General features: G+C 39.9%; 1 protein-coding gene across 1 annotated transcript; it reads right to left on the minus strand.

Moving 5' to 3' along the window:
• Positions 1-394: 394 nt before the first annotated feature.
• Positions 395-12,511, minus strand: LOC125014649 (troponin I, fast skeletal muscle-like). The gene is made up of 12 exons (XM_047595897.1): positions 12,411-12,511; positions 10,960-10,992; positions 10,706-10,742; positions 8,574-8,702; positions 8,248-8,337; positions 6,892-7,065; positions 6,724-6,797; positions 1,933-1,972; positions 1,600-1,728; positions 1,424-1,513; positions 702-875; positions 395-615 (listed from the first exon to the last, which is right to left on the minus strand). Exons 2-12 carry the CDS (start codon positions 10,965-10,967, stop codon positions 538-540), a joined length of 1,023 nt encoding a protein of 340 aa, XP_047451853.1. The 5' UTR covers positions 10,968-10,992; positions 12,411-12,511; the 3' UTR covers positions 395-537.
• Between the last annotated feature and the right edge of the window lie 10,541 nt (positions 12,512-23,052).

Consider the following 23,052-nt stretch of genomic DNA (forward strand, 5'->3'; position numbering starts at 1 on the left):
CTTCATTTGTTCTCAGAGAAGAAGTGTGGTTGGATGGAAGTATTTGGTGGGAAGTCGTGTTTTATGATTGGAAGTACAGCCAGATGATGTGCAGAAAGGAAAGCAGGAAGAAAAAGCCCCCTTGCTGACATCTGCTGGTTCAACATGTAAAACTCTCAATATCTATGCTAAGTTAAGTTAAGTTAAGTTAAGTTAAGTTAAGTTAAGTTAAGTTAAGTTAAGTTAAGTGATGATTTAACGTCAGATGTTAATTCTATATATATGAAATTTGTTCCTATCAAATGAATTAGAAATTAGTAGCAATGGAAATAGTAGTAGTAGTAATAGTAATAAAATAAGCCCACCCCTTCCTCTTCCAAACATTGGGAAAAAAAACTGCAGCATCACAACATTGCCTTATTCCAAAAAAATGAAAATTTAATCACTGGAGATTTTCCAATTCCATTAAAAATGTTGGATCTAACAGTGGACAAGAGCTACGGTAGTACTGGAGGAGGAGTGTTGATTGAATGAACTGAATGTAGGGCTGCAAAGTCTTTAAGAAGTCTCGAACATCTTCTTCCTGTCAGCTTTGTCTTCAATGTTCTTACGCCAGTCGCCAACTCCCTCTCCAGCCTGATAGAAGGACAGGATCGACACAGTGACAACAAAGCCCGACATCACGTTAAAGTCTAGAGACCTACTTTGTGTAATTGCCTCACCTCCTCTTTGACCTCCTTCTTGACCTGCTTCAGGTTGGCCCTCAGGTCCATGGTCACCTTGTGTTTTCCTCCCAGCAGAGCCTGCAGCATGGTGTCAGCGGACATACGTACTTTCTTCAGGGCGGGCTTCTTCACTCCAGCCAGCTCCACCACCTTCAGCTTCAGCTCTTCAATCTAGAAAACAGAAGCCCAGAGACTGAACAAAACAGATAGAAAGTCATCTTCCCACGAGCTGTCAGTGCCACACGCATGCCGGAACCCCCTGTGTTGACAAAAACAAGAAGAATGGTCTCTTTATAGATTCACTTAGCAGCTGTTTTAGATCAAGTGCAACACTTGATCATCCCAAATCACTCCGTTTAGTTTTGTTCAAAGATTTAGAGTTACAGTTAAGTGGCGACATCACAGTTACATGGGCTTTAACCTTGAGTTCTACATCTCTGCTTCAGTCAGTCATATGTATCAATGACAGATGTATGTTTATCCTAATCAACCACGTCTTTAACTGGATTAAACTGGAGAATATTCTAAGAACACAGAGTTTCCATCCAATTTTTAAACAGTCACACTTGATTAAAACTCATATTAAAACTTTGCTATGGGAATTTTAATATATACATTAGTCCATATAATTGGTTCTAAGCCATGAAACAATCCCAGACGGCCCTCACGTGGACCTTGTTCATGGCTTACTGAGTAAGACTAAGACTTGGTTAACGTACCTCTTTGTCTGACTTTGCAACTTTGGCTTCTGCGTCATATCTTTCGTCATCAATGCCGTCGATTAATTGATGCAACTTTTTGCAGAGCTCCTGCACGCATAAAAAAAAAGGAAAGAGCCCATTATGTGGGAGCTGTAAGGGACACAGGAAAAAGTGTCCTGTTCATGAGTTTGTACCATCAGAGCTGCCTGGTCTCCGTTCAGATCAGGCGCGGCACATTTCTCGGCCATGTAGGCCTCTTTGGCAGCTGCGATTTCAGTAGCTTCCTGCTCCAGCCAGTTAGCAGCGATCTGCAGGATCAGACTCTGCGAGACAGTGGCACAGAAACCATAAGTTACTACTTTCTCAAAAGTTTTAGTTTCATAAAGCTCCAGTACTTTGCCTTTGGGGCCACTTGACAAACAGATTTATCGTAGTATAAATGTGTTTTTCCACAAGCAGCAGACACAGGGCAACACCACATTTACTTTGAAAGGGATAATAAAGAAATGGGGTTAGTCCAGTCTTACCTTGAGGTGATGCCTGCGGCTTGATGTCATCTTCTTTCCCCTTTTAATGATAAGAACATGATGTCAACAGTAAGACTGAGGGATTCTCACAGAAATGATTCACAAATGGTTGGATGTTAACGAATGAATATGATCACACAATCAACTTTTACTCACTCAGACATGTTGGCTTCTTCTTGGTTTCAGACTCTGGTAACAATGAGAAAGAATACAAGAGGGAGGAAAAATATGAGACATTAGGGGTGCATAACAAACAGAGGTGCAGCTTGTCCCCGAAGGGTGACAAGTTTTAAATTCAAGCAGAGGCAAAGAGCTGCTTGGGGGGCACGCAGCTGACACAACTCGTACTCCCCTTACATGTTGTTTGTGTTACTCTTCACAAACCCAACACCACACAATGCAATAGTGCTGCAAATCACAAGCTACAAAACGAAAACCCAGTTGAATCATCAGCTCTGAGTTATTTGAAACAAATGCTGATACCTTCATGAAGCTAAGATTTAGTGCAGGACTCATAGAAAATTAACTTGCAAGTGAATGTACATCATCAATTAAAATAAAACATTTCTATGTTAATCTTATCAGAATTTGGTGTTAAAAGATCCGTTTAACCAGTACACAGTGCAGTTATCAGTTGTTTCTGTGTGGTCAGAGACTGAAAGGCCCCATCAAGAGGTTCTTATGCAATTCCACTGTTTTTCAGTCTCTGGGAGATTTATGTGGCATGTGAAACTTCAGGGTGCGGGTTTCATGAATCCTGAGCCTACAGGGTCAACGCTAATCTTGGCCCAGAGTCAAAAGCCGTTGACTTTTATGATGAGCTCTTTCAGAGTGGTAACATGGACAGTTGTTCTGGTGGAAGAGGACCACTAAATGCAACTGAAACCGTTCAGACACGAAATATCAAGACACATTTGGAACGAAACTCCACTGTTACTTCCATCGTAGCTGATTAACTGCTGAACCCCCTCTGAGTGAAACTGCTGCTGGTATTTACATTTGCCATATGTCTGTTGATCTAGTTGTTGTCTTGTCAGCAGTCAAATTGTCTCATTAAACCTCCACAGAGAATATGTTTAATCTTTTCTTGTCTCGTCTCTATCAGACCAGGGTGGGTGCGTTTTAAGATGCTTAATATCGTTTGCATCAGTGACGCCATGGCTGACTTTTTTCTTTGACCCCACAGACTCACAGCTCTCATCTGTCAGCAAATTATGCCTTAATAAAATATATTCTGAACAAGCTGTTAAACGAAACAGATTTATGCAAATATAATCAACAAGCTTCTGAGTGTATAACTTTTGTTAAAAACAGTGGGTAAAGGAGCTTATTCTACAGTCAGCCATACTGTAATTACCCATTAATAAGGAGATACTCTCATTTTAGATTTTTGTAAATGTAGAGAAGATCATTGTACAACACAGTGCTAGGGGATTTGTATTAATACAAATTATACTCTACACACCAAGCCCCTCAAATAATATCAGGAGCTGGTCAGTGCTTTCCTTGGACCTATACATCTGCAGAATATATCTGTTTATTACATTTTGTAAACTTAAATAAGCGGTGATAAGTTTCAACAGCATCAGACTGATTCCTTCAGAAAAAGGTGAAGAAGAAGAAATGTAAAGTGTTTTACCACTGAGCACCATCTTCTTTTAAGCCACTAAATCCACAAAGTAAAAGAGTTTCTCACCTACAAAGTGACGAGGAGGAGGGCTGCAGAGACTGACAGAGGGGCTGGGAGACTGCGAGGGACTCACAGACTAAGAAGAAAAATCTGTGGGGTATATATGGGCTTGGACTACCATTTTGTGTAATTAATACAGTGTGCGAGGTTTGGAGGCAGCTCTTTAAGGCCATGAGGAACTGCCTGAGACCAGCTAACCAAAGAGCTCCTGAAATACATTCATCCTTTGACCACTCACCTCATAAATCCTCCATTATTGACACATGGGCATCTGGTCTGAGAAGGTCAGTAGTCTGCTTAGGGAGAGGTCACAGGTCAGGCTGTCAGTCACTCTTAAGGGCGTTAAGAGATCTGCAAAAGAAATAATAGTATCAATTATATGTACATAGGAGTGGTTTAGTCTGTACTTATTCCACATGGGGAAATTGTCTTTTGCAGTTTGGGCGGTTAGGTGCTTGCTCATGGCACCTCTCCATGCACACAAAGGGGAGGTAGCTCCCCTCTGGTTAAAAAGCTGGAATGGATAACTGAGTGTGCAGGACCCAGACTTTTCATTATCTAAGCATTACATCTGGTGCAACTTTATGCAGGTCATTTCTATAGGAATGCCGTATTTAAAGTATGCATGAAGTGGAATGCAAGTTGCCATTTCATGCTTCTTGGGAGGACTGCATGTACTGTATGCAATTCATAAGAACTAGACTAGTTAAATTGTACCAAAATCCCATCTGCATTCAATCTACATATGACACACCTAAAGTGACAAGTGTAAAATAGGGTCTACAGATTGGGAAAGATTCCAGTTTCGACCTGTTCCCAGAAAACATGATGACAGTATGATAACTTCATACATGCTCGTGTGGTAGGGGAGGTCATTTCAGGTCTGTATCCATTAAGTTACTGTTTAGAAATGACAGACTTGGTTGATGTGAGGCAGTCACATTGCCGCCATAGCAACATGACACGTTCAACACACCCCCTAACATGAGCCACTTGTTTTTGCCTGTCATGATTTACATGACGAACACATGCTCGCACATGTTGTAGAAACTAGTCTGACAAAGACATCTATAACAGGCAGATTCATGCAGAAAGTTGCTCAAAAATCTAATCAGACCATGTGCTTCATCATATCTGTGCTGCAGTTATCATGTTCAAGTTGGGAGAAAATCAAGATGTACCTTATTTTTTGATTAGTGTGAGTCCAGAGAGTTTGGCTTCATGTTTTATTCACAGCAACTGGAGAAAAAAAAAACATAGGGAGAAATTAAATTAAACTGCATTAAAGCCACAACTAGAACATATATACATATAACCGATATGACTCACCTTCTGTGTGACTGAAAAGGTGCATTTTAAAATGTATGCTTTTGAATGAATCAGGGCTCGGCCTGTCCAACGTGAACATAATACGGCGTGAGCTGTTTGCAGTCGGCTGCACGCGGAAGAGTAGCAAACACTGTACAAGAACCGCGGTGAGGCACAGGAAAGCCTCTGCTGACACCATGTGGCCAGCAGCAAACTATTCTCTGAGTCAACTTCTCCACATTCATTTAAACACTGGGAGGCAGCCACACTTTAAGTAACTCTGTAGATACATTTAAGTGTTTTTGTTGAAGCTGCTGTACTAACAGACCATGGCTAGCAATGCAATATATTAAGATGTACTATTTACTGACAAATAGTTTGCATTAATCAGCATTTCAAATGCCCTTAAACAAATGTCTAAAAAGGGCGACTTAAAGTAAAATGCTATTTTATAACTATACTTTCATTTCCTGCTGAACATATGATGACATCTTCAAATTAACTGCATATCTGGAACTACAGTCTGTAAGAGTTAGTGAATGCACCTTTAGATTTAGCACAAATAAACAACTTTTTATACTAGATATTGTGAGATGAATGACATGTCTACTCCGCAGAATCCAGTCAGAGTGCTGCCATTGTCATGTATCAGAGTTTGCACAGTAGCATCATCATCGGAAATGTCAGATGGAACCTGTACACACAAAATTAAAGTTACACGGTCTGTATGAACTTTGGGCCGATACAAAATAGTCTAGTCTTGATAGTAATTAAAAAAATAACAGTACTAATTAAAAATAGGCCACTACTGTGCAAACTCTGCAACCCGCATCAACAGCATCCATTTCTCACACATATGGATCTGCTTCACTTTTTACTTTGGGGGAAGGATTGTTGATTTGTGCTTCGCCTTTAAATGCAAAATTATTTTTTCAAATCTTTGCAAGCATTACTTCTAAGATCTGGAAATCCATGAGGTAATACCTACAGAAGGACAGTTTCACAGTTTCATGGTCATGAAGTTTCATGTTGTGTTCTGTGATGGAACTGCTGGCTTTTGAGCAAACAGCTAACAATGCTGTCGTTGCTACAAGGAGATGTGGCATTGTTTAGATTAAGGGAACATTCTCATTCCATGTGTGTAATATGGTCTTTTCTCTTGCCACATCAACGACTTGATAAAGTCATCTTAACAGCCTGAAGAATTATCTGGTCAGTGTTCCATTCCTCAGTGACGGGTGGATGGAAACATGGATATTGTGTCTTGTCCCTCACTGACATGCACAGCACTACACAAAGAGCACAACAGTCTGATTAAAGCTTGAGCACACCTTCAAACAGAACTCATGTTATAATTTGTAGCTCAATAACATTAATCGGGTGTGTCCGGATGCTTCATTGGTTCCTTTTCTTTGGCTCCTCATTGTTTTGGAACTTTGACTGTTCTGGACATGAGTTCTGTTTCTGGACATTTTTCTACTTTTTGCATTTGACAAAAATGAACAAAAAAATGCCATCAAGGTGTGTCATGCGCTTTGTCTGCAGTGTTGTGCATCACTGAGTCGAAGACAAAATATCTCATGACAGCAGATGTAGGAAACAAAAAAACATTTATTAGAAATGTTAGGGGGTCCTAGACCATTCACTATACAAATATACAATAACAGAGCAGGGTGAAACTTACAGATTTAATGAAACAAAAGGTATTTCAACTGAATGAAAAATTCCAGAAATTCCATAAAAAGTGCTGAAAGCCCAGGACAAGTGTACAGGACCAAAGTGAAGTTCTTTAGGAAGTCTCGAACATCTTCTTCCTGTCAGCCTTGTCCTCAATGTTCTTACGCCAGTCGCCAACGGCCTCCGCAGGCTGCAGGACACAAACACAGTCCCCGTTTAATTACAGCCAACACTGCCTCCTGGACTAAATCTCTGAAAACCCTCCTCCTCCTGGTGAGACTCACCTCCTCTTTCACCTCCTTCTTGACCTGCTTCAGGTTGGCCCTCAGGTCCATGTTGACTGTATGTTTGGAGCCCAGCAGAGCTTTGAGCATGGCGTCAGCGGACATACGCACTTTCTTCAGGGCAGGCTTCTTCACTCCGGCCAGGTCCACCACTTTGATTTTCAGGTCATCAATCTGAGAGCGACCAAGCAGTTTAAATTGTTTGTTTGATCATTGACCATGATCTTTACACCATATTTCTTTCAAGTGCAAGTATTTCACATTTCTAATGTGATTTTTTTGGCCTTGTTTTGTTTATCAGTTAACTTACTAAACTTATTTTGCATTTACTGCTCAGTAGATTTTCAGGTGTAGTATTCCTCTGTGGATTTAGGCAGTCACTCCATGATGTTGAGATCCATACATAGTAACTGCTCAAAATTCACCTAAATATATCTTTTGATTCATTCCCAAAGCTTTTGTGTCTTATTCCGGTTTTCACTTGTATGAAAAGCAAACTCATGATCCATTCAAGAAATTGCCAGCTTTAGAGAACTTCAACAAGATCTCAGCATTACAGCATTCCCTTTACATATTTCTTTTTTTATCTTGTTTTTGATATGGAACTCAACTTAATGTTTTTAAAGCTTAGACCTAAAATTGCAATTGATATGATACTTTAACCATGTAAATGTGAATTTGTACAGTGAGGAATTGTAAGGTCATTTGACAAGATAAAGTTACTTTTCTTCAACCTAGTAAGTTGTTTTAACTCATAGTATCAAGATGAAACAGTGAATGATTATGCGTTATAACTCAGCTTTTTAAGTTGAAATGGAGCTTTTCTTCAGGTTGAGTTTACTGGCATTTTTAAGGCAACAGGTGAACTCGTTAACAAGCAGTTAACTTATTGAAATGTTTTACAGTGTGCTCGGGACTGGAAGGCTCTTCAGTGGATGATAAAAACTGTTCTGTTCATTTCTGGAGTAGTCTTCCCATCACTGCAGGACACTTACACAAGCAGTCGTATTGAGAGAACCCACAACATCACCAAGGACAGTAAGTACATCACCACAACACAACTTCTTTACACTCCTGCTGTACGTCTACAGGAGCATGAAATCAATCACAACCAGACTCACTAACACTCAACTGTCTTCTATTTTTGTCTGTACATATTATAATAAACATGTTGAATCAAGTGCCTAAAAAGCTGAACTGTGTAAACTGTATTTTTTTATTTTAGTAATGTATAATATATGACCGAGGAGATTGGGAAAGGTGAGACGCCACTTCTGTGAAGTCCTTTTCTCGTTTCCTATGATAAAGCTCAATGAGGAAAGCAGCTCAGTCGCTGCATGTCAGGATGATGTGTACCTCTTTGTTAGTCTTGCCAACTTTGGCCTCCAAGTCGTACCTCTCTTCATCCACGGAGTCGATGAGGGCATGCAGCTTTCTGCAGGTTTCCTGAATACACAGATAAACGTGTGATTCTTACTTAGCGGAATTAACGGCAGTTGCTAATACTAATGACAACAACAAACAATAATAATGATGATAATAATAATAATAATAATAAAGCAGACAATCATCTCAAAGATAGGAGATAAGTTATAAAAGGAATGTAAAGTTATTTTGGCTAAGGTGTGGTTTTAGGGATTAACTTTAAAACAATTCCAGTTGATCATCTCCCTGAATCTCACCATGAGAGTGGCCTGGTCCCCGCTCAGGTTTGGGGCAGGGCACCTCTCAGCCATGTATGCCTGCTTAGCTGCTACTGTCTCCTTTTTCTCCTGTTCAATCATGGTTGCCGCAATCTGCAGCATCAAACTCTGCAAGACAAACGAAAAGTTCACAAGTCAATGGAAATCAAATGATGACAATAACAATGTTCTAAAAGCCTGGAGCTGAACAAATGCTTTGAAACCCATGGTGGAGGATAGTGGTGTGATAAGATGGGTGGCTGAGGAGGATCTGAGAGTATGGGAGGATGTACATAATTGGAGAAGTTAAGACAGATATGATGGGCCTTGAAGGTAAGTAGCAGCATGTTGTCATTCACCAGACAAATGAGAACACCACTCCAGTATGTTTCTCCCAAAATCCAAATAATTATCTCAGTTTGCTTGTTGCCTCTATGTGGTGCTCCAGAAGTATCCCAAGGTTCAATCATCAGTCCAGAAACACAAATGAATGAATAGAAAGTGGCCTTTTCATGAGTCCAGTTTCCATGAGCTTAGGTGTTACACAGAGAAGGATGACTGTGTAGGATTTGGTCGAAAGTTGAAATAAATATTTGAAATGGTCTGTGGTTCTGATTTATATATGATCACAAGACACCTTGAAGACTTCTGGAGTAGATGTTTATCTATTGGGCCGATGAGCCTCCAAGGGAAGGCTGTCAATGACTAGCACTGTTAAACTGTCCATCTGAATATTGTCCAATCAACGTGAAATTAAGTTCCAAGGAGTGCTGCTGGCTCATCCACGTCAGGCAGTCTCAACACGGGTGCATATTGTGCAGACCATTTTGACCGTATCATTACTTGTATTAGATTTGGTTTAACATTCTGACTGACAAGAACATCCTCCGCAATCAGGTAGTAGTTAGAGTGGAAACGGAGACAAATATGTACAATATTTTAGTTATTAGGATGAAAAAACGGTCGATGCATAATATCAATGCAATAGTTAACTATTCAGTTTAATGGGTCTAAAACAAATCTGTTGCTGAATGGGGTCTATATTAAAGCAAAGAGCGACTTTTATTTGCGCGCATCGGATCAGTCTCATAAGGAAGTTTCACTGTAGATGAAAACAGCAGGTAAACTATGCATACTAAAACACATGAATGGCTCTTAAATGAATATATGTGGACTACCAAGCAAATTATGAAGTTGCAAATTAAGATTTCTGTTACTCTGAACTACTGAAATATACAAATGATTTATTCCATAATTAAGGCCAAATCACACAGAAATGACAGTAACCTAAATAGGAACATTGTTTGAGAAACTCGTGAAATAAAGTAATAAAATAATACTCGTACTTAGTTGTATTGAAGCTAATGTGTGTTGCTGTACTGAACTCATGTGGTGTGTTGGTATTGCCGAGTCATAGAAGTGCCACAGGTTACAATAGCAGTCCTGTTATTCATATCCATCACATCCATAGCATCCATGATTCAGCCTCCAGCCACAGCTGAAGTCAGAGCAGTAACCGTATCCAGTCACCACTTTAGCTATCCCAGCCAGGCAGAGCAGCTGCAGCTGTTCTCATAAAACGCAGTTGCATAGAGTTGGAGACCTTATCAATTAGATAATGGGAACTAAATGCACAACAGTGTGGAGTCGTCCTTAGCACACTGTAAACAGAGAGTTTCCCTTATGTGGCAGCATGATATAACTGGTTTGGACATGAACACACCAACTGTTCATGTTGGGTAGAGTAAGTTCGAAGACCTCTGTCCTCTGCACCATCGACTACATTACTGTGCATGGAGGATGACAGAAACACACAAATTCAGTTTGACTAAAATCAATGCTTTGCTCACTTTGTGAATTACCTGAGTGTACCTAGCCAAAAATGGACAGACTGTCTGTTAACAAAGACCTGTGTCCAGTCACAGCTTGAGCTTGCCATTGCAAGAAAAACACAGGTCTGTCTGTTTCCAGGACCGTGGTCATTGGTCACAATGGTAGTGAGCTCTATGACAAGTCTAAAGAGTCCTAAAATAGGAAATCAGTATTTTTTGTTTTGAAAAAGTCTGCAGCTTAATTTCTGATATCTATAGGCACTGATGTTTGTATCAGCCAGGGTAAAGCAAGTATCACACCTTGAGATGATGCCTGCGGCTCGAAGTCATCTTTTTCCTGTGAGGAGCAAAAACAACAGTGTTAGCATCTCGACACCAGTGGTGAAAAGAAACATCAAGTCAGTTTTCAACAATCTTTACTCTTCACAGTACTTGAGTATTTTGGACTGCTTATGCCTCTTAACTAAAAACATGCTTTGTTCAACAGAAGGCAAACTATAACTCCAGTAGGAGTCCTGTTTCCACCAGCAAAATGTTAAAGGAGAAGCACTTACTCAGACATGTTGGCGGTTTCTTTTCTTCACAACCTGTTTGAAAGAAGAAAAAGAAGAATAATTCATCGTCAGTTAATCATATGAGCGGCCATGCTGTGTATAAATGTGACCAGTTCAAAAGCATCATGAACAGCTGAGTGGTGACAGAGCTAAGTTTGGAGTTTGGGTCAAATGTCCTCACTGACGCCTGTGATAAGCTCCTTTACGGGTGTTCAAAACTAAATATCCTCTGGGAGTTAACACTTCAATTCCTTTCGCAGAGAGGAATCTCTCCAGCAGAATGTGCTGTTGCAGCATGTTAGCTGCCAGCACTAGTCCATCGGCTCCCCTCACACACTCCAAAAACAAACTCCTCTCAGCGGGGCAGCTCACACCAGAATCATATTTCAAGAGCCAATCATACTAACAAGAAATCGGTTTCCCAGCTGACAAACAGTAGAATCGCACTGGTAAGACTAAAACTGACCAAATGTAACTGACGTTTTTACATGTTTGCCCATTAATGACATTTTCCATGAAGGTATTGTCTTTTCTTTCATTACATTCTCAAATTGGTTCTGATCTAAGTTCCAAATCCAGTCCATCCAATCCAAGCCAAGCATCAAAACTTCAAGGTCTTTCAAATCACTCATGCCAATGATAGCTTAGCTTTGGTAATCACAATACACTATAAAAAATAATAACAATAATAATCTGTCATAACATTGTAAATTCACATTGTAACAGCTTTATCTATGTGCTATGCTGAAACTCCAAATATTCCCAAAACAGTCAAACGCTGCAACATGACACTATACAGTGTTACATCTTCCAAGTCATTTTTAGCATTTAATTTGTTATTTATATAGAGAGAAATTAAATATTTCCAAACCAAGTGTTTTGAAAATCAAACTTCACTCAGAAACTTCTCAAACACACTCAAACTAAACTACAAACAAGTAGAAATTGTAGTAGAAGAATACAAGCAAATATATTCCAAGCTTAGAAATCAAATGACTAAATTTAACTAATACTTAGCTACATCAACATTTAAAAAGGCTCAAAAGACCGATAAACAATTCCAGTATCTCAAAAAATAAAATAAAAATGCCTAACACTATCATGTAATCAAAAAAAACCTCCAGTGAAATGTCACAAACACAAATCTTCAGAGAGCGTCAAATTCAAATAAGAGCACATCCGACCGAGCTTATTCAAATCTTCAAATATTCAGATAATACATACAGTAATAGGCCATCTCCTCCCCCATTCACAGGTCCTTTCACTTATTAACAGACCCTAGAGGTCAGGGCTTTCATCACCTTAACACTTTACCAACAAGTTTCCCCAAAACGACGACACGCAGCATCCGTCTTGTATCCATTTACCAGCTCAGTGGAAGCATGCAGAGAGAAAGAGGAGGAGGAGGAGGAGGAGGAGGAGGAGGAGGAAGAAAGGGAGACTGGTCTCACCTACGACGAGACAGAAAGTCGAGGAGGAGGGCAGTAGTAGTCAGAAGCAGTGAGAAAAACTCATCCTTGGGGTGTATATATATGAGGGCTCAGATATGGATATGGAGCTCCTGTTTATGGAAATACAGGATCCTCAGTCCAATCGGCCGGCCAGCTCTTGAAATATAATCATCCCCTGCCAACTTCTCCCCATGAATCAGCCGTTGTCAAGGAGGAGCTTGATTTCATTTTAGGACTGTGCTCAGTGCCCATGGGTCTCTATAAAAGGGAGGAAAAGGATGGGGATGAATTACATTCACTATCAAATCATTAGAGTCCAAATGTTTCACCAGATGACCATGGGGCTGATGAAAGTATGGAGAGACTAGAGTCATTTCTGCTCAGGAGTGGAAGTGACAGTTAGTTCTGGACTCACACAATGCAAGAGTTGTTTGTATTCACAACTTAAAGAAGTGAACATTTCTGTTGTTACATCTTTTAAAATGCTAGATCTGATATGTTCTTTGAACAGAACCTTTGTGTGAAGATCTTGCTCTAGATCAAAACTTAATTTCATCTCATCTTCCGTACCGCTTAATCCTGCACTAGGGTCGCGAGGGTTGCTGGAGCCTATCCCAGCTGGCGTCGGCCAAGAGGCGGGGTACATCCTGGACAAGTTGCCAGCCTATTGCAGGGCTAACACTGAGTCATACAACCATTCACACTCACACTCACACCTAGGGTCAATTTAGAGTCACCAATTAGCCTAACAAGCATCTCTTTGGAGGTGGGAGGGGGTCCGAGTACCCGGAGAGAACCCACGCGAACACAGGCAGAACATGCAAACTCTACCCAGAAAGACCTAAGCTGGACTCGAACCCGGACCTTCTTGCTGGGTTTCATCAGGGCTTGTGCCACCCCCTAGATCAAAACTTGATTTGGTTAAACTTTTCAAACTTGCCCTGGATTTAATAAGAAAGCCATAAACTCTTCAACATGTAATTTTTCAAAAACAAACAGAAAGTGCTTTTGACAGCCACAAAGTGAATGCGAACTTCATTATTTCCACTAATATGAATTACATTTAAACATAGCTGTTTTAACGTTTGGCCTCTGTTAGACTGTTGGCATTCCCAAAAGCCAAGCTCCATTCATCTACAGGATACATAACGTGTGAGGGCTCAGCATGCCAACTTCCAAAGCACAAATGTTTCATCATTAATTAGACAAAGATATCTCACGAGGGACGTGCCCTTTGAAGCTGGTGTCAACTCAGATCCCAGCGTCTCCCTGCTGTGGCCTCCACTTGCAGATTTCAGCTGTGGAGTATGAGCTCAGATGATTTTCCCAAAGGATATAACCAGCAGAGGCTACTTCTCCAGAGCTGCCTCACACCTCCAAACACAGGACGAGGTTAAACCTTGACTTGCACGCTGATGGAGAGTGAAAAAAATCATCTCCAGCTTGAAAACTTGATATCCCTCTATCGTCCATGTACCTCTTTAAAGGGAGCAATCAGTGGACCAAATAAGATGGAAATATTCTTCAAGTTGGCAGCTTACTGCTATGTTTTATCCTACTTTGAGGTTTCTTGAAGGAACAAAAACCTTTCAAGACATGCCCGAGACTCATTTGATCGGGATGCAAGGTTCTTGAAAAGTCATGTCATGTCAATTTTCCAAAATGTCAAATTCAAATGTACATAAAAGGTTCAGCGTCCAGACTTCAGAAACAGAATCAAAACAACTAGCGTAAGTTTGATATCACTTTTAACTATTGGTCCAAATAAAGCTGTTCACAAGCTTGCATTCTGGCCATCTATAAATATCATGTAATTGCAGACTGACCTGGTTAATGTTTCATCTTGGATTGCTGACCCGAGATGTGGACTTGCCCTCAGAAAGGTTTCCAGACCTTTCTCTGGCTGCAGAGGACCCTCTCATATTAACACTTGTGCTATAAAAAATATATGGGCATGCTGTCAGGTAGGCAGGAAGGCAGATTTTCCGTGGTGGATAGGGTTACTTATTGCTCAAGATTCCCCTGTTCTCGAATTTACCTGTACACTTATGGAATATGAGAAGGCATGGAAAACACTTTAGGATATAGTTTGTTCAAAAAAAACACGTACTTTGTCAGCTTTGACTTAGTCATGTATAGGCATTGTTAAACAAAAAATGCATTCTGGCAATGCTAATGACATGGCTTTACTGAACAGTGTTCAGTAGCGGAAGTGGAAATATCTCAACATTTACAGGATGAAGTGCCCGCAAATTACAAACTGCCTCCGAATTAATTCCATCACTTCCTTAAGTACCACAGAAGGTGGTGTAAAATACATTCATGCCCCTCTACAGAGAAACTGTAGCAAGTTTGGTACTCTTCTGACTTTTCATTTAGAGCCAAGATCAGGTCAAAGTTTTGCTTTGTTGTATGGCCAGCTACAAAGCTGATGACGGTCCTGCCAACCTCAGTTTTACTTGTTGACTGCGTTTAGCGCTTACTGTACCTGTTAGCATGTTGTTAGCATTTACGTTGAAACAGCACTGTATCTTTGTTCAGCCTCATCAAGCTGCTATCACTGACATTGTCTCTCATTTTACCTTTTCACATGAGCACATTTTTTTGTCTGCTTCATGGCTTCTTAGAAACTCTTGAACTTGAACATATAAATGAAGGAATGAATGAATATTAGCGTCAGAAACAATTGAATTTGTTGATTTTGTCACTCTAACCAGCTTTACCAGTTCTCTTCGCATGTGGAATACAGACTGTCAACCAGTAGGTGGTGTAACATATATGCATATTTCTCAATTGTGGACACAAACTGTGTACAAAATGTGACCTGCATATGGTCACACTCTGTCTTGATTATATACGCCCTCACAGCATGTGAAAGATGATTTTGATTCAATCTGAGACACTATGCCCTATTTTTTTTTCTAACCACGTCTATTTCTACCAGGTTTTAGTCATAGGTCAGAATAATAGTAATTGATCTCCTACATACCTCACCACCAGTGACCACCTCAGACTCACTGGCAAAGTGACAGCAGAGAAATAAGCATTTAGCCGGTGTGACTGTAGGACTGTAGGCCAAGGGGAAAGGTGGTGACAGGTCTGAGTAAAGTGCAGACAGCCGAGATGACGATGTGCTTGAGGCACGCTGGGAATGAAGCGGCGCAGGGTGATGCTGGGGGTCAGGTTCATGGTTCACTCAAAGATAGGGGCAGGTGTTCTCTACCAACCAACAACTCAAACCTCTTCTGTACCTCAGGTCTGAGAGTGGAATGAGTGAAGCGTGTGGCCTTTCCTCCTCATGTGAAGGCATGAATAACTATATGTTTATGTTTACATGGAGTCTGAGTTATACTCTTGATGCTAGCAGTAGGTTGCTCAGATCTACCATCTGGACAGTCAGTGTCACCAGCCACAAGAATGGTTTATGGTGGGATTTACTGATTTATTGCTTGTTGATGACTATTGAGTATACACATGAGGATGTTTATCCAATAAAGAAATGTATTCTCCTGGAAATGTTGTACCGGTACTTGATATGATCTAATAGCAGTGAGTGGTTGAATTTACTGATTTACTAATTATCGCTTAGACTTCTCCAATGTTAAAATATCCCTGCCCTCAGTCGGATCCTTATCATAGAGGACACAGGATTTCCAAAAAGTTTCTGCGTGGCAACCCCACTGCTGCACACCCTGATCCTGATGACTCATGACCATCAAAAACAGAACAACTCACATAATCAAATTTGCAAATGTCACGACAGACGTAGATCTCTATATGTTGCCAAATCAAAACAGATAATCGTTAACTTTACAAATTCCGGAAACCTGAGCTCCCGCTGAGAGGATCATCAGGTTTCTAGGTTTGCATATTAAAGATCTAACTGACCTAACTTGACCCCTCAGTACACCTCACTGGCCAAGAAAGCAGCATATCAGCTTTAGCTGTAATACTTCAGACCGCAATACTAGAACTTCTTTCCTCACCTTATGTCTCTCTAAACACAACACTACCACCACCGGCAACAACAACAACAAAATATGTCATCCTTCAGAATGTCAGTGTCTTCATTTCCCATTGCACAGAGCTTAACTGACAACAATGATGTCGGTAATGCATTACTTACTCTAATCTGACCGAGTAATCAGATTAAAGTTAATTATCCAAGTCAGTGTGTTACTATTTTCCCCATTTTCCTGAGTAAAAATATTACATTCTTACTTTCCTCTATATTTATATATAAATATATATACACTCACTTGCCACTTTATTAGGTACACCTGTTCAATTGCTTGTTAACGCAAACAACTAATCAGCCAATCACATGGCTGCAATTCAATACAATTAGGCATATAGAGGTGATCAAGACAACTACTGAGTTCAAACTGAGCATCAGAAAGGGGAAGAAAGGCGATTAAAGTGACTTTGGACGTGGTATGGTTGTTGTTGCCAGATGGGCTGGTCTGAGTATTTCAGAGACTGCTGATCTACTAGGATTTTCACACACAACCATCTCTAGGTTTTACAGAGAATGGTCCGAAAATAATAAAACATCCAGTGAGCAGCAGAGGAGAATGGACAGACTGGTCTGAGATGATAGAAAGGCAACAGTAACTCAAATAACCACTCATTACAACCAAGGAATGTAGAATATCATCTCTGAACACACAACATGTCCAACCTTGAGGAAGATGGGCTACAGCAGCAGAAGACCACACTCCTGTCAGCTAAGAACAGGAAACTGAGACTACAGTTCACACAGGCTCACCAACATTGGACAATAGAAGATTGGACACGTTGCCTAGTCTAATGAGTCTCAATTTCAGCTGTGATATTCTGATGGCAGGGTAGGAATTTGGCGTAAACAACATGAAAGCATGGATCCAGCCCTGTATCAGCAGTTCAGGCTGCTGGTGGTGGTGTAATGGTGAGGGGGATATTTTCTAGGCACACTTTGGGCTCCTTATTACAAATTGAGCATGGTTTAAATGCCACAGCCTACCTGAGTATTGTTGCTGACCATGTCCATCCCTTTATGACCACAGTGGACCCATCTTCTGACGGCTACTTCCTGCAGGATAATGCACCATGTCACAAGGCTCATATCATCTCAAACTGTCAATCCAGTAGAGCACCTTTGGGATGTGGTAGAACAGGAGTGGGAATGGGAATGGGTGCAGCCGATAAATCTGCAGCAACTGCGTGATGCTGCCATATCAACATGGACCAAAATCTCTGAGGAATGTTTACAACACCTTGTTGAAAGTATCTCATCTCACTAGGGTTGTGGGGTTTGCTGGAGTCTATCACAGCTGGCATCAGGCGAGAGGCAGGGTATACCCTGGATAAGTCGCCAGCCTTGTACAACCACTCACACGCACACCTAGGGTCAATATAGAGTCACCAAATAGCCGAGCACGCCTTTGGAGGAAGCTGGAATACCCAGACAGAAGCCATGCAAACAGAGGGAGAACATGCAAACTCCACTCAGAACACTCGAACTGGTGAGTGTATATAAATATATTGATATATTTTGCTTCTTCATAGTCTCTGGGAGTGACGTCACGTTTTCATCATGAGGACAACTCATGTAATACCACGCAGCAACACAAACGTAAACAACAATCGAAGGAGGCAAGAGAGCGTGTTACAGCTGGAAAGACCGGCACTGTTTTGACTTTGTGTGAAGATAGAGAAAACAAGATTGAGCTTCGCTATACACTCTGTGCTGGCAACAAAGTCATATAAAAACACAACATACATCAATTTTGGTTTCCAACATTTGGAATCGCAGCATGACACGATGAAGCTAACAGAGCAAGTCCCACCAGGTGATGTAAAGCAGAGAGCTGCACCTAATGCTGGAGGCCCCCCACCACCCACCACCCAAAGAACAAAGCTGGATTTTGGTGCAAAACCGCTTAGTGGGGAGTGTTTAAGAACGTTGGTCTATGTTGTAGTGGAAATGCTGCCTTTTTTTTTTTTATAACAACATGTATTTTTTCAACCCTAACCCTTTTAAAGTCAAGTAATCAGTAAAGTAACTAAATTATCTTTTAAAGGAGTAATCAGTAATCTGTGGCATTCTCAGACACTTTCTTTCGACTCACCTCCTCTATCCTCCCTTCTATTACTTCTTGAAGTGGAGGATATGTAGTATGAAGCTCCAAAGCTTTAAATCACCTCACCAAACCAGCTCACACATCAACTGTGGCATAAAAACAAAAAAAACAGCGAGCAACACCAAATTCACGACTGTATTCTTAACTGAAAAACATTTTGAGGTTGGATAAAATGCAATACCTGCCATGGAAACAATTCCAATTAAACTATCTAACTGACCCATGTTCAGGATATCTTGGTTTGTATTTCTCACATTTGACCATAATCAAAATGGAGATCCAATAAGTGCCACATAACACTTCAACACTAAGGCCTGTTGGAATGTTTTGATTAATTTAGAAGTGTTGAGCAGTGTGACATTGAGAGCAGCCAATGTGACTGATTAACAACCTTCCTTCAAGAGCAAGAACTAATTGGTGAAATCAGCTGCTGACATACAGGTTGGATTCTTTTCCACCACAAATGAAACAGCTGGCCAAGTAACGAAAATACGTACAATCTGAGCAATACACATATTGAACATCAAACGAGAAAAGGAATATTGTGGACAGTCGATGCCAGAACTTTTACCCAAATAAAGTCACTGATATGCTTGTTTTAAGGTACTGTGTTTTTTAGTCTGGAAGCCAAACAGTCACTAGATGGACTGTATGCAGCAGTGGACAGAGAGTAACAGCAACGTAGTCATACATGGCATCTGAGTGGTGTGCCGTGGAGTTGAATTTAGGCTTTTCAACGTGAGTTTTTAAGTATCCTTGAGTTGTTGTGAAAAGTCTAAGTACTGATTAAGAGTATAGTCTAAATCCCTGGAAGGTTGTTGACTTCCCGGTTCTATCAAGAATGCATTGGGAAGTATGTTGTGTGGGCTTGGTACATCCAGGTATCCCATAATGCATTTTGCAGGCATCACTGAGTACCCTGCTGTTACAGTTAGTGGTTCGACACGACATTCCAAAGGGGCTACACGGAGTTTAACTTATCAAGCCAGAAGTGCGCTTCCTTTGCTTCTACTAAAATGTCTCTGATTGGTTGTACCTATCCAGTTGTGCATGGGAGTATTTCACTTCTCTCACTTGACCCATGCACGTAATGAAATCTAAAAACCGTGCTAACCAGACTCATATTCTGAGAACAAAATTAAGTGTGGCTATATCAAGCTGGTACGTGAACTCCTAGCTACTTTGTGTTTTCATCATTTCTCAGAGCATTGGTTGTGCACAGCCGCAGAAATAAATATTAAGTGCCTTTGAGATGCAGTTCAGCATATGGACCCAGAACAGTGTTGCTGACCACAACACTGGCAGCTTTTACATGGACATCATCACAAAAATGAAGCATTTGATATTGTCTTCTATGCCATGATGAGTTCCATTTAAAAAGGGAATTCATACACAAGATACTTGTTTTCAGGCTGGGATGATTAGGCTTTTGTCTGGATATTATGGTCTGTTTGAATTTCCCCAATGGGGATCAATAAAATATTATCTTATCTTATCTTATGGTTTATGGGTCATGGTAATTTAGAGGAAATTTGGATTAAGTTTGGAAATTTGGATTAAGAGTATCCATGACTGGCATGCACTCTCTGCAGCTTTACAAAAACATAATGTTACTTGAATTAGACACCAGAGTCCCAATCCTCTGTAAAAAAAAACAAAACAAACAATTGGACTTTTTGATTATGCCATTTTTTGGCGCAAAAAGCTCATGGAATGAGCAAAAATATCTCTGCAGGCCAAAACCCGTGGGAGGATTGGCTGTTTTGTTTTACTACTGGGCCTCAGCGATAAAGACTTTGGTGGTAGGGGTTTTGTTGGTCAGCCTGCTATTTCTCTTTGTTGTTGTTATATTGGCTTGCATTTTTTTTTGTTGCGTTTTCACTGCTGTTTTCGCCTCAACCTTTTGACTGTGGTGAACGTATGTATGTATGTATGTATGTAAAGACATGGGAAGAAAACAAAGGATTAGTTACCAGAGCTGTATTAGTGATTTTAGTATCGTTGGACCTCTGCGTTACTTTAAATATGATGTTGTTTGTTATTTATAGTGACATTTCATAGAGAGGCGGAATAACTATTTAGAGTCCACCTTGTTTTTGTCCTGTTTTGTTCTATGCTGCCATTTTGCACAAGTGGACAGTATCAGATCTGGGACATAAAGTGTCATCAATAACATAATGTTATTCACAGTCTGACATTCTCTTTGAGAATCTTACATCTTTCATGACTAACCCGCTTAACATTTATGACTCTTATTTTAGGAGACACAAACTCCAAACTGTCTCGTACTCATAGGTCATGTTCCCATTCAAGTTCAAGTTACAATAGAGATGTATAGAGAGTATATAGAGAGTGTAGAGAAAGCTTGTAGACTGTATCTTAGAGAGAGAATGAGAGATGTTTTTGTGAACGTTAACATAGGTTATGGCATGGCGACTGTACATATGAACTCTATCCAGAAGACCCTCCTCCTCTGTTCTAAAATTTCTAATTCTGGCTGGTGTGAGTCTCAGTGAAGAGGCAGCTGTTATCTGAGGATATGATACAGCTGTCAGCAGAGGTCAAATATAACTGGCGGTAACTCAGAGGAATGACATGCCAAATACACAAGACATTGTTGAGGCTGTCAACTTCTGCTGAAACGTATATGACGTCCAAATCACTGATATTCAACTACCCACTATACCCATTATTATTCATATGTTTGGGATTATTTTGGGACTTAACCCTGTATAGAAACCAAGCCTCTTAACTTTGCTTGACAATCTAATTTCTGTTTCATGGCCGGAACAAAACTTGGTCAGCAAAAATATACCAAGTCACTTGCATGTAGAAAACAGAATCTTCAGGTAAAGTGTGGTCTAATGCAGAAGACTCTCAATGAATATTCTCTTTCAATATTAACTATCTCAACAAACCTCGACAGCAGGGATTCTACTGAACAACAAGTCCTCCATGACCGTTAAATCAAACTGCGCAACATAATTATTGTATGAAGATTCTTTGTTCAAATTGCACATTGAAAAAGAGTGAAAAATGATCACATTTTGCACAAATAACATTTTGGTTTGAGAGACAGCTTCAGGTTCAAATGGAAGGTGTATTTTTAATGGCCTTGCTTTAACCGGTCAGCTGAGGATTAAGCATCTCATGCTAATTAGTTGATGAAAGCCCAAACCATGCCGTAAATTAGGAATGACCCCAGGTTACAGTCGTATTAATAGCACTGCATATTCTTACGCTGCTACTGAAATATAATAACTTTGCGCATGATTTTAATTATTATTTAAAGCCAAGACTTAAAGTACAAACAAATGGTTATTTTTTCCTGTCAGGAACACTTTCTGATCTAAGTCTATCAACATTTAAGTGAATTTTGGTTTAAACAAATTCAGACTTTGTGAAGTTCTTTAGATATTTTACAGTATTTAGATATGTTACAGTATGTGTCATCTACTGAACTGAACACTTTCACTTTGATTCCTGCAGTGTTATGTAATTTAGATGTGATCAGAGTTTTTAATATAGGAATAATAAAGGAATAATTCTATTCTATTCTATTCTATTCTATTCTATTCTATTCTATTCTATTCTATTCTATTCTATTCTATTCTATTCCTCATGGGACTGGGAACAACTGCACCACTCAAAACAAAGGATCAGATGAAACTTGAAACTGCCACGCTCCAGAACATCCCCATAAATAACTTTCAAACTCTGCTGAGAGGTTTTATTGCTGCTTTACTGGGTGCTACCCAACAATAGGGGTTACAAATTTACTATCAATTCTTACACTTGGTACAGCGACAGGACAGGAAAATGAATGGACATACCTTTGGAGCACATCACATTTCAGTAGCATCAGATCTGCAAGAAAAAGAAAAAAATCTGGTGATTTATAGGGAAAAACACAAATTCACCATCCAAAGATGAAATGAGGTTTTATTCAAAGAACTTACCTACTCCGCTGGTTGGGAAAAACCTGGGACTTTTCTAACATATTAACCTGAAAAAGGCTTGAACTAATTCGACAAACACGTTTAGGACTCGTGTTTAGGGGTCAATTAATCAAATATCACTATTATTTATACAATGCACATAAAGGTTGGAACTTTATTTTATGTATTAGTGACCAAAAGGTTCACTGATCCAAAATCACTATTGGTTTATTCTGTTACTTTATGATTTTCTATTTATTTTAAGGCATCATTAGAAAATCATATATGAAACTACACTGGCATAAAGTGCGCATAAAAGTTGTAGCATGAATTGGAAAGCAGGACTTATTTTGTGTAAGTTGAGATAAAAACTTAAATGTAAAGTACAATTTTCTTTCACCATTCATCTCCAGCATGAATTTTTCCCAAAATATATGTTTTATATTGTTTTATATATATTATATTTTCTTGACTTTTAGTACAATGCTAAGGTACCAAAACAGCCTGTTGCCCTATCAGGTTAGCCAACAAACAGGTAAAAAGTGAACATGAAGTGAAGTACAAATTCAGCAGTGAACGAGA

The sequence above is a fragment of the Mugil cephalus genome, chromosome 10 (genome assembly GCF_022458985.1).
Source record: "Mugil cephalus isolate CIBA_MC_2020 chromosome 10, CIBA_Mcephalus_1.1, whole genome shotgun sequence".
Taxonomy (NCBI): domain Eukaryota; kingdom Metazoa; phylum Chordata; class Actinopteri; order Mugiliformes; family Mugilidae; genus Mugil; species Mugil cephalus.